Source organism: Balaenoptera borealis (assembly GCF_965194805.1).
Source record: "Balaenoptera borealis genome assembly, chromosome: 16".
Lineage (NCBI taxonomy): Eukaryota > Metazoa > Chordata > Mammalia > Artiodactyla > Balaenopteridae > Balaenoptera > Balaenoptera borealis.
The window spans coordinates 82,092,395-82,105,182 of record NC_138872.1 but is presented as its reverse complement, the minus strand read 5'-3'; the positions used below and the strand labels follow the sequence as shown (position 1 = coordinate 82,105,182).

The 12,788-nt window shown below is 47.4% G+C and overlaps 1 protein-coding gene and 1 pseudogene across 2 annotated transcripts in view; one reads left to right on the top strand and one right to left on the bottom strand.

Moving 5' to 3' along the window:
• Positions 1 to 38: 38 nt before the first annotated feature.
• Positions 39 to 12,788, top strand: part of MBLAC1 (metallo-beta-lactamase domain containing 1) — a 44,467-nt gene continuing 31,717 nt past the window's right edge. The window contains exon 1 of the mRNA XM_082361399.1: positions 39 to 1,986. Within this exon, the coding sequence (XP_082217525.1) occupies positions 542 to 1,360 (819 nt within the window). The 5' untranslated portion in view covers positions 39 to 541 and the 3' untranslated portion in view covers positions 1,361 to 1,986. The remainder of the gene's footprint in view (positions 1,987 to 12,788) is intronic.
• Positions 1,993 to 11,919, bottom strand: LOC309613183 (NXPE family member 3-like; annotated as a pseudogene). Its single transcript has 2 exons — positions 9,162 to 11,919; positions 1,993 to 3,185 (listed from the first exon to the last, which is right to left on the bottom strand). The product of its transcript is annotated as an NXPE family member 3-like (transcript).

Sequence of the window (12,788 nt, the reverse complement as noted above, 5' to 3'; positions counted from 1 at the left end):
CTAACGGTGCTTTGTAGTTTTCCAGCCCAAGGAGGGTGGCACGGATCAGCGGGCTGAGATCGGGTTTCAGGCTTGGGACTGCGCAGCCGCGGTCCGCGCATGCCTGAAAACGCGCCGTAATTAAGTTACGTGCGCGGCGACGCCTGGGCCGCCATACTTGGGTTACGGGAGCTCGCAGAGGACAAACTCCCACGCGCTTTTCCGGTGTCTCTTCTTTCCTCAGAGTGAGGCAAGACCTAAGAGGCGCTAAAACTAGGTCCAAGGTAGAGAGCGGCTCCGGTTAGAATGAAGAAAATAACAAGGTTATCTCCGGAAGGTGCCGGTTGAGGCCCTCACACGCGAGCGGGGTGGTGGCCGAAGACGCTGAGGGACGGGTGCATTCTCGCCGAAGTTCAGTTGGGCGATGCCAACTTAAGGGTGTGAGAGGGGTGGCAAGGAACTGAGATTCACTCCGCGGAGGCTGGGCGAGTGTGGAAATCCGAAGGGAGCGGACAGTCGCCGAAGGCCCCACTTCCTTTCCCCAGCCCGTCCCTCTCCGGCCATGAGCGGTCTAGTGCGCACCGAGCCGCTGCGCGGGGAGCCTCCTCTGCGGATGCCCGGCGACGCCTTTTCTGTGGTGGTTCTGCTGCAGGGCTACGCGGAGCCCGAGGGGGTCGGCGACGCCGTGCGCGCCGACGGCTCCGTGACCCTTGTTCTGCCCCAGGCCTGGGGCACGGCCTCCGGCCACCGAGAGCCCCCCCCGCCCGAGGGCTACGAGGCGAAGACCGCCCTGGAGGAGGCGGCCCGTGGCCCCATCCTCGTGGACACCGCGGGGCCCTGGGCTCGAGAGGCGCTCCTGGGGGCCCTGGCGGGGCAGGGCGTGGCCCCGGGAGATGTGACTCTGGTGGTGGGGACCCACGGACACTCGGACCACATCGGGAACCTGGGGCTGTTTCCCGGCGCGGCCCTGCTGGTCTCGCACGACTTTTGCCTCCCCGGGGGCCGCTACCTCCCCCACGGGCTGGCTGAGGAGCAGCCTCTGCGGTTGGGGCCGGGACTCGAGGTGTGGGCCACGCCCGGCCATGGTGGCCAGCGGGACGTGAGCGTGGTGGTGGCTGGCACGGCCCTGGGTACCGTCATGGTAGTGGGCGATGTGTTTGAACGTGATGGGGACGAGGACTCGTGGCAGGCGCTGAGCGAAGACCCGGTGTCCCAGGAGCACAGCCGGAAGAGGGTCCTAGGCACTGCCGACGTGGTCGTGCCTGGTCACGGAGCCCCCTTTAGGGTGATCAGGGAAGCCTCGGCGCCAGAGACAGAGAGTCTGGGGAACAGACGGCCAGATCTCGTGATCGGAGACAAGGAGCCCACGGTGCACCGATAAACCCCAGTCTTGACTGGATTCCTTTCAGGGACCCCAGCCCCCCACCCCCAGACAAGGAACTGACGTCCAGGACACGAGAGGACGTGTCAGAGAGGAGTCATGGGTTGTCACTTCCAGCCCTTCCAGGAGGCCAGTTTTCCAGCGAGGACAGAGTACTTTTGCCACAGCTGTCACCAGTATCACTAGGACCGAGGACTGGCTCAGCTGTGTGCCACCTCTCGGGCTTCATTAGTAAAATGGGAGAATGTTCTTGGGAGAGTCTTCCAAAATAAAAGTAGAAACTGCATTGAAAATCATACTGCCCTTCAACTATTCTCCAAGAAAAAAGAAAAAAGAAAAAAAGTCATACTGCCCTAAATGTAAATGTGAAGCATTCATAGTGATAATCATGCAGATAAAATCCAACAAGTGCAACAAGGGGACACTTTGGCGATACATCGCCTGTTTCTCAGAGGAGGCAGCTTGCTGAGAGAAGGTGCAGGGCAGACAGGTATCATTCTAGTCATCTGACTTTAAGTTATTAATTCGTTCAATGAATGCTGCTTAACACACCTGCAATGTCTCAAGCACGGCTCGAGGTCACGGGGATACAGCAGTGAGCAAGCCAGACAAACTCAAGGAGACAGGTAAATAATAATAGTAGTAAATCAAATAATTACGGGTTCTGGTTACTGATATGCAGAAAAAGCAGGGTGAGAAGGGTATAGAGTACTGGGGTGGGAGAGTGGTCAGGAAAAGCCTCCTAGGTGATGTTTGATGAGAGAACTGAATGAGAAAAAGCTGGCCACATGGAGGTATGGGAGAGGGGCATTCCAGGCGCTGGAACAGCAGGTATAAAGGCCCCGAGGCAGGCTTGACCTACTTGAGCAGCAAGAAGACCTTGGGGTTGGGTTGCAGGACGCTGGGGAAGAGTGGCAATAAATGAGCCTACAGAGTTAGGCAGCGCCATCTTGCAGGGCCTTGGTAACCATAGTGAGGGGTTTGGATTTGTCCTGAGATAGAAGGCTTTGGCTTTATACTGATACAAAAGACCAGGCCGTTGACCTGGTCTCATATATGTTTTAAAATACTCACTCTTGTTCTGAGTGGAGAAGGGGTTGGAGTGGGGCAACAGTAGAATGGGCTGGACTAGATCGAAAGCCATTGCGGTCTTCCAGGTGAGAGAGCTTGATGGCACCTGCCCTTATCCCAGAAGTCCTACTGTGGCTGTGGTCCTCTTCACAACTGGGTCCCCGTGCCTGGGCCCTCTGTTCACACAGCCCCAGGATGGACAGAAGCACTCAGGTTGGGGAGAGGAAGGAGAGGAGGAAGTCCACCTTGTTGTGGACGATGAGCCTCTCCGGGTGGATGCCGTCATGCAGGGCCAGGCTGGAGGTCACTTCCCAGGCATCCACGAAGGCCACATGGTCAGCAGAGGCAGCTCAGAGGAGCCGGTTCACCTGGAGGGAGAACCAGTTGCTGCTGTACGTGGACTTGTAGCCGGTGTTGGCCAGTTTGATGACCACCAGAGTGCGGGGCTCCCAGGCCAGCAGTGCAGCCACGGCGGCCCGGATCCCTGCCAGTCGTTGCACAAAGATGGACGGAGGGAAGGTGGTGAAGTGGGTGCCTAGGCACCACCACGGTGTGGGGGCCCCCAGCCAGGCCACCCCCAATTCATGGGCCACCAATTGTAATGAGGCCACTGGTGTGTGGAGGGAGCGCAGGGGCCAGCTGTGCGTGCCATTGCCGCACTATGCCCCGAGCAGTGTCCACGGCCATCAGAGAACCCAACTGATACGTGGTGTGTAGATCCACTGGCTTCAGGGCTGCACGGAGGATGAGAGAGGAGGGGACGGGTTATTTAGAGCTGTACACTCTCAAGTTAAACAGATAAAAGTTCCAGTCTCGACTTACTTTCTAGAACATGGGTATCCTGCCCTTGACTCAGGGCTGGTCACCCAGAGCAACACATCCCTTTGGCCACACTGATTGTCTCCAGGATGGACGGGTCACCTTAGTAATCTTAGGGGTTTTGCTGGAGCTAAGGGAAAAAGTCTCGTTCTTTCTTGCAAGACTGACATGGGAGGATGGGTCATCTTGCCCCCTTGTTGGAAGAGCCCGCTGCTGCTGGGGCCACCTAAGAGGGACTGAGAATGAGAGAATGAAGCTGAACGGTAGGGGGCAGAAGTGGGCAGTGAAGAGAAACAGACCAGATGACAGGTGTGAGCACGGGAAGCCAGATCCGCTGCTAACTCATCAGTCACCTGGGCTAATCAACTCCTTTCGTGCCTAAGCTGTTCTGACTGTGTTTTCAGCTGTTTACAAGATGAGTTGTGAATGGATACAAACACTGATGGAAATGATCCCTTAGAGACAGGGAGTGAGGACAACAGCGTGGGGCTGACAGCAGACGGAAAAAGTGCTTAAGATATTAGGAGGTTGGGCCCAGAGTGATTGTTTCTTTCAAACTTCTTTTTTGTGAAAACTCTTAGGAAAACTGGACCTATATGATCAGCTTCCTCTCCTCACAAGTCACTGGCAGACATTGGCTGCAGAATAACCCAGGCTTTCTTGGCCAGTTCTCCCCAAGAACAGCTCTCCGCTCCAGTTTGGCTGACTGCCTACCGCCTTTCAGAGACCCACATCCTCCTCTCCTGCGGGCCTTTGAGCCCACTCCCCCCCCCACTCCCCATCCTCTCGCTTTTCTCCACCATCTCAAACACCCAGGCTCAGCTCTCTCATCTCCTACAGAAAACCTCCCCTGAATGTGCCAACCTTATTTTAAAGTCTAGCTATGCCTTCTCTATATTGTTCACTTAGCATTAGGTGATACCTGGTGTTGGTCATTATTTCTGGAAATGTCCTCTCCCCACTGTGCCCCTTGAGAGCAGAAGCTGCAAGGCCACTTGAGGTCTAGGCTCAGAAATTGCACAATATCACTTACATCACATTCTGTTGACCAAAGCAGGCCAGCCCAGATTCAGGGATGGGGAAATAGCCTCTCCATCTTGACAGAAGGAGCTGCAAAGAATTTGTTGCCATTTTTTCTGTTGCAACATACCACAATGGGTTAGTGCACGAATTGGTGATGCTAAAAGTTCCCCTTCTTTTTTGGGGGGTGGGGTGGTTATCCTAGGTTCTATTTTTATTTTTTGATTTTTTAAATTGAAGTATAGTTGATTTATAATATTATATTGGTTTCAGGTATACAACATAGTGATTCAATATTTTTATAGATTGTACTCCATTTAAAGTTATTACAAGTGGCTGTATTTCTCTGTGCTGTACAATACATCCTTGTTGCTTATTTATTTTATACATAGCAGTTTGGATCTCTTAATCCCATACCCCTATTTTGCCCCTTCTCCCTTCCCTTCCCTCACTGATAACCACTACTTTGTTCTCTATATCTGTGAGCCTGTTTCTGTTTTGTTGTATACGTTCCTTTTCTTTTCCCGCCTTTGGCTGCGCTACGTGTCTTGTGGGATCTTATTTCTCCGACCAGGGATCAAACCCAGGCCCCGACAGTGAAATTGCCAAGTCCTAACCACTGGACTGCCAGGGAATTCCCGTGTTTTGTTATATACATTCTTTTTTTTTTTTAATTTTATTTATTTAATTTATTTATTTTGGGCTATGTTGGGTCTTCGTGGCTGCATGTGGGCTTTCTCTAATTGGGCGAGCGGGGGGCTACTCTTCGTTGCGGTGCATGGACTTCTCATTGCAGTGGCTTCTCTTGCTGCGGAGCACGGGCTCTAGGCACGCAGGCTTCAGTAGTTGTGGCATGTGGGCTCAGTAGTTGTGGCTCGCGGGCTCTAGAGCACAAGCTCAGTAGTTGTGGCGCAGGGGCTTAGTTGCTCTGCGGCATGTGGGGTCTTCCCGGACCAGGGTTCGAACCTGTGTCCCTTGCATTGGCAGGGAGATTCTTAACCACTGTGCCACCAGGGAAGCCCCTATATACATTCTTAAATGCAATCTTTTATGCCTTCTCCCATCGCCCAAAGCACCTGTCAATCACATCACATCATTCTCTCTTCACTTCCGGAAGGGGGCAGCACTTACTTCACAGAGAAAGCAAAGACCATTGTCCCTGCTATCTCTGCTTCAAGCCACCTTACCAGAAAACTCTGCATCTGCACCCAGGCTCACCTCCAGAAGAGGGGTGATTTACCCATTTATTGTGGGTAGCTGTAATTCATTCATTTTCACATGCGTAGTATTCAATTTTGTGAATTACCATGTAGTGTTGGGAAAACTAGTTACCACATGCAAAAGAATGAAATTAGACACTTATGCCATACACAAAAATTAACTTAGAACAGACTGAAGACTTAAATGTAAGACCTGAAGCAATAGACTCCTAGAGGAAAACATAGGGAAAAAGCTCTTTGGCATTGGCCTTGGTTGTGATTTTTTTGGATATGACACCAAAAGCAAAGGCAGCAAATGCAAAAACGAGTGAGACTACCTCAAACTAAAAAGCTTCTTCATAGCAAAGGAAACAAAATGAAAAGGTAACCTACAGAATGGGAGAAAATATTTGCAAACTGTATAATTGGTTAATGTCTAAAATATATAAGGAATTCATACAACTCAATTGCAAAGAAGCAACCCAATTTAAATATTGTCAAAGGACATGAATAGACATTTTTCCGAAGAAGACATACAAATGGCCAACAGGTATATGAAAATGTGCTCAGCATCACTAATCGTCAGGGAAATGCAAATCCGAACCACAATGAGATACCACTTCACACCTGTTTAGGATGGCTATTATCAAAAAGATAAGAGATAACAGGTGATGGCGAGATTGAGGAGAAAAGGGAACCTGTGTGTACTGACTGTTAGTGGGAATGTAAATGGGTATAACCATTATAGAAAACAGTATGGAGTTTCCTCAAAAAATTAAAAATAAAATTACCATGGTAATTACCATTACCATATGATCCCAATCCCACTTCTGGGTATCCAAATGAAATGAACTCAGTATGTTAAAGAGATATCTGTACTCCCATGTTCACTGTAGCATTATCCACAATAGCCAAGATATGGAAACAACATAAGTGTTCATTAATGGATGAATGGATAAAGAAAATGTGAGATACACATATGTATACACACACACACAGGAATATTTTTCAGCCTTAAAAAAGAAAATCCTGCCATTTTTTGGCAGCATGGGTGAACCTGGAGGACATTTTCTAAGGGAAATAAGCCAGACACAGAAAGGCAAATACTGTATGATCTCACTTGTATGTGGAATCTAAAAAGTTGAACTCATAGAACCAGAGGATAAAATGGTTGCCAAGGGCTGGGGAGTGGGGGAAATGAGGAGATGTTGATCAAAGGGTACAAACTTTCAGTTATAAGTTCTGGGGATCTAATGTACAGCATGGTGATTATACTCAACACTGTATTGTATACCTGAAATTTGCTAAGTGAGTAGATCTTAGGTGTTCTTGCCACATACACAAGAAAAAGGTAACAATGTGAGGTGATGAATGTGTTAATTAGCTTGATTCACGATGTATACATATATTAAACCATCATGTTGTACACCTTAAAAAATCACGCTGTACAACCTAAATATATACAATTTTTATTAGTTTTACCTCAATAAAGCTGGGGAAAAATAATTTTTAAAGCAGTTAATTTAATATTAGATATTGGAATGACAAATTCAAGTCAAAGCTGCTAACAAGAGCAAAAAACTAAAAGAAGAAATTGGAAAGATGGCCAAAAAGTAACAAATGGGAAAGCTGGTTTGAAGGCCACAGAGACTGTGAGGAACAGTTAATGGATCTAAATCATAAGCATGTTTGGCTCTGGGTTAGTTACCCCTATTAATAGCAACACCTTATGGTTAATTTAAATGTGATCCAAGTAAGATCCCTTGCTCATTAATCTGGCATTGAATTTTCTATTAATTTGGTACTGAATTCAGAGGTTACCAAATAGGCATAGAAGAATCCCACCTGATAGTGGGCTTCTCCAAAGAAAATTTTTGCTTCTGACAAAAATCTAGGCTAATAACGTCCTAGAGTGTGTTAAATTAACACAGGTTGAGATTTTTCAGACCAATGGTTCTGTGAATTTGGACTGCACATCTACCTAAGGGCTGGCTTGTGGGTATAAATTCTCCAGAAAGAATTTTCTCTGTCTGTTCTGGACCAAGGTCGAAGACAGTCAAATTCTTTGAAATCCTCTGCTTGAGTGTGGGGTGGTGGTCTCCAGGTCACACAATATGAGGGTGTAGAACTTTGAGACCCTGACTTTATGCCAGGCGGGCAATTTCCTATTAGACTCACCACATTGTCAAAGACTTCGGGGTTTGTATCCTGCTCTTGGCTTCCTGCACACCAAATCTCAAGTTTCTTGAGCTTGGCAAATGCCCTCAAGGGGAAAGCAGTCTTTAGTGTATTACTCTCTGAGTTCCCAGTTTCATTTAGATTTTGCCCTCTGATAATTCCTTTAAAATTTGACAGATTATCAATGCATTTATTTATTTATTTATTTAAAGTAGATAGAATGTGTTTTTTTTTTTAAATAAATTTATTTATTTATTTATTTTTGGCTGCATTGGGTCTTCATTGCTGCACGCGGGCTTTCTCTAGTTGTGGCGAGCGGGGGCTACTCTTTGTTGTGGTGCGCGGGCTTCTCATTATGGTGGCTTCTGTTGTTGCAGAGCACGGGCTCTAGGCGTGCGGGCTTCGGTAGTTGTGGCACGTGGGCTCAGTAGTTGTGGCTCGCGGGCTCTCGAGCACAGGCTCAGTAGTTGTGGTGCACGGGCTTAGTTGCTCCGCAGCATGTGGGATCTTCCCGGACCAGGGCTTGAACCTGTGTCCCCTGCATTGGCAGGTGGATTCTTAGCCACTGTGCCACCAGGCAAGCCCAGAATGTTTTTTTAAAATTAATTAATTAATTTTTGTCTGCGTTGGGTCTTCATTGCTTCGCGTGGGCTTTCTCTAGTTGTGGCGAGCGAGGGCTACTCTTTGTTGCAGTGCATGGGCTTCTCATTGCGGTGGCTTCTCTTGTTGCGGAGCACTGGCTGTAGGCGTGGGGGCTTCAGTAGTTGTGGCACAAGGGCTCAGTCATTGTGGCTCGCGGGCTTAGTTGCTCTGCAGCGTGTGGGATCTTCCCGGACCAGGGCTCAAACCTGTGTCCCCTGCATTGGCAGATGGATTCTTAACCACTGCACCACCAGGGAAGTCCCTTGTCACCATTTTTGAAAGTTAGTTTTACTGGGTATAGTATTCTGGATTGGTAGTTTTTCTTTCAGAACTTCAGAGATGTCATTTTATTTTCTTCTAACTTATGACCTGAAGCCTGTTGTAATTCTTATCTTTGTTCCTCTTTGTATGAGATGCCATATTTTTCCTCTGGTTGCCTTGAATTTTTCTCTTTGGTTTTCATTAGTTTAAATATGATGTGTTTAGGGGGGTGTGTGTGTGTGTGTGTGTGTGTGTGTGTGTGTGTGTGTGTTCTTGGAGTTTTCTGAGCTTCTTGGATCTGTGGGTTGATTTTTTTTAATTGATTTTGGAAAACTTTAGACGTTGTCTCTTCAAATATTTCTTCTGCATTGTTTTTCACTCTTTTCTTCTGAAATTCCAGTTACCAGTATGTTAGACCTTGGACGTTTACCAACAGCTCGTGCATGCTCTGTTCTTTCTTTCTCTCTCTCCTCTTGTATGTCAGTTTTGGTGTTTTCTAATTAACTTGTTTTCAAATTCCATAGAAATGCCCCATGAAATCTACTGTGGTCCTTTGCTTTCTTCATATTCTCCAAAACACCAACTACTTTGTTAGAGTAGATCAGCTGCACTTGCACCAGAGCAGGGGGAAGGATAGCAGGTATGTGCCATTTCCAGATCCTGGATATCCCCAGGGACCCTGGGCTTCAGGGCAGGACCCAAAGCAGATCTCCACTGTGGGTCATGGGTCTGCCCTCTTGGTGGTCTGTGGTCACAAGGATGCTTCCAGGTAGCCTGCCAGGGCACAGTTGGCCTAAGCAGGACCCCTTAGGTGGTAGGTGAAGGTCTGGGGGCTCGTGGAGGCTCAAAAATCCCTCACCATCGCCCACGGTTGGAGGCTAGTACAGAAGATGGGTCAGGTCTGAGAGCTCCTGGAGGAGAAAGTCCAAGAGCAAGGGAGATTCTGAGAACTTGGAGGCAGATTTAGAGGCAGAGTAGGGTCCCAGGGGCTGAGGGATGTTACTGTCAGGCCAGGACATCTTGAAATAGAGGACCTGTGGGTAGTGAAAGAAGAATCTATCAGTGGTTTGTGTTTCCTTCACTTTCTAAGGGGAAGGAGATTTCCAGTCACCAAGGTAGGACCCAGCAGTTCTGTCCTACCTGTATCAGGCTGTCACTCATCAGCCTGTTGTCTGAGTCACCACCATATTTATTTGAAGGTAGCAGCTGTTCTTCATGAAGCAGAAGTTTATGTCTTCAAATAAAAGAAAAAAAAAATAACAATGGTATCACCTCTGCCTTCTTACAAGAATGGCCTTCTTGCTTTCAAATAACTCTACTTCCCCTGCAGAAAACAATAACAGAAAGATAAACAAGAAAAAGTCATTTGGGGAAATCAAGAAACACAGTTCTAAAAATGTATGGATCAAAGAAGAAATAAAAATGGATATGAGATAACATTCTGACCACATAGTTACTTGGGGAATGCAATTAAAGCAGGATGTAGGAAGTTTTATAGCCTTAATGCTTCTATTTGAAAAGAAAAAAAGGCTGAAATGGACTGAGCTATATATATCTATTTCAAAAAGTTAGAAAAAGAAGAGCAAAATAATCCAAACAAAGTGGAAAGAAGTCAATAATAAAGATAAAATGAGTAATTTCATAGAAAACAAACAAAGTAGAAAGCATAGAAAAAGCCAAAATTTGACTCTTTGAAAAGACTCAGGAGACTTCCCTGGTGGTCCAGTGGTTAAGAATCCACCTTCCAGTGCAGGGGACGCTGATTCGATCCCTGGTGGAGGAACTAAGATCCCACATGCCACGGGGCAACTAAGCCTGAGCGCTCTAGAACCCGAGCGCCACAACTAGAGAGGAGCCCGTGTGCAGCAATGCAGAGCCTGCACTCCACAACGAAAGATCCCACATGCCGTGATGAAGATCCTGCAACTAAGACCCAATGCAACCAAATAAATAAATAAATATTAAAAAAAAGAAAAGACTCAGACAATTAATGAACTTTTAACAAGATTTATTAAGTAAGAGAGAAAGCATGAGTGGGTCGATACCAGAAACGAAAAAGGAGACATAACTAGAGCTTGTGCAGATATGAAAAGTTATGTCTGTGACAATACATTTCACTAAACAAAATAGACAAATTTCTAGACAATTATGTGAAAACTGACTCACAAGGAGCTAGAGCACACGGGCTTCAGTAGTTGTGGCACACGGGCTCAGTAGTTGTGGCTCACAGGCTCTAGAGCAAAGGCTCAGTAGTTGTGGCGCACGGGCTTAGCTGCTCCACGGCATGTGGGATCTTCCCGGACCAGGGTTTGAACACGTGTCCCCTGCACTGGCAGGCGGATTCTTTTTTTTTTAAAGCAACATGGATTTTGGCTCTTGTGTTTAAACTGCAGTCATGATTTTTTTTTTAATTCATTAATTAATTAATTTATTTATTTTTGGCTGTGTTGGGTCTTCGTTTCTGTGTGAGGGCTTTCTCTAGTTGCAGCGAGCGGGGGCCACTCTTCATCGCGGTGCGCGGGCCTCTCACTGTCGCAGCCTCTCTTGTTGTGGAGCACAGGCTCCAGACGCGGAGGCTCAGTAGTTGTGGCTCACGGGCCTAGTTGCTCCGCGGCATGTGGGATCCTCCCAGACCAGGGCTCGAACCCGTGTCCCCTGCATTGGCAGGCAGATTCTCAACCACTGCGCCACCAGGGAAGTCCCATATATGTGTCTTTATCTTTAAAGTGGGTTTCTTGTAGACGACATATAGGTGGGCAATGTTTTTTTGATCCACTTTGACAATCTTTAGCTTTTAATTGGTTCACTTAGACCAAAGTGATTGGCGTTCAAAGTGATTACGAATACAGTTAGATTAATACGTACAACATTCCTTACTGGTTTTTTTGCCCTTGTTCTTTGTTGCTGTTTTTGTCTTACACTCTTTTTCTGCCTTTTGTGGTCTTAATTGAGCATTTTATATGAATGCAGCACATATTGTAGAAACATAATGGTTAGTGATTTTATTTGTTCCAGGGACAGGAGAATGGTGAGGAGGCGGGAACTAACATTTATTGACATTTCTGTGGGCTGGCTAGATACATAGTTCTATGATTGTTCCCTTTATTTCCCTTTACTTCTTTCATTATCTCTATGATTGGATATTTGCCATTTTAAAGGTAAGGAGACTGAGGCTCAAAGGTTTTAAAATTTCCTTAAGACCAGTGTCTAGCCTGTGACTGTTCTCTGGCTTAAATCCAGGTCTTTCTGACTCCAAAGCCCATTTTCTGTCTACTGAAAAATGTCATCTTTTCCGGAGATTGTTTTGGAATTAGAAATTTAGGAATTTGATATGTAAAACTTAAAGACTCTCAGTTTTGTCACTTTTTCATTTAGGCCCTAAGAAAAAATTTAAAGCTCCCCAAAGCAAGGCCCCAGTAAGTGACTCATCTGAGGAAAAAGAAGCTAGAATAGTGCCAGAGGTCCTGACCCCACCAGCTCCTCCCGGGGCCTGTCCCATGGTGGGGAAAGAAGGGCCTGCACCCCAGGAGCCGCGGCCTCAGGAGGCTGGAAGTGTCCCCTCTGACGATGGAGCCTCCAGCGACCTGGACCTGGAGCAGCTCATGGCGGATGTTGGAGAAGAGCCGGAGCAGAGGGCGGAGCCACAGCACAGAGACGACGCGGGGGGGCTCGCCGTGGCCTCCTGTGAGGAATAGCTGTGGGCTCGCTCCGCCTTCCTGCTCTCTCATCCCTTCTGTGGGAGCAGGAGGCAGAGCCTCTCAGAGGAGCCCCGAGAAGCCGATAAATGTTGGGCTTGTTCATTGGCTGTGAGGTTGGTTGGCTAAGGTCAGAGTTGTGCAGTTTATGTTAATGAACCAGGTTACTGGTTTAGTTGGTTTGGTTCGTCTCAACCACTTGCTTTCTTTTGGCTTCTCTCCCTCCTCCTCCGTGTCACTGTGGCCCATGGTGCTTTCTGGTGGGAGGCCTGTCAGTATAGGGAACTGGGAAGGTGATGACACCAGAGTCCTGGGAGAAGGACACTGAGAAGGGCAGGTCTGGGTTCAAATCTTGCCTCAGCCTCCTATTAGCTACATGGCCTTGGGAAAAGCACCGTAACCATTCTGGGTCTTGTTATCCTGCCTCAGATGGTACCTCCAGTGCCATATAGGGTGCTTGATGATGCTGAAATGAGGCAAAGCACTAACAGTGCATGCTAATTATTATCATAAGGGAAGTAGAATGGTTAAATGAGGAGACAG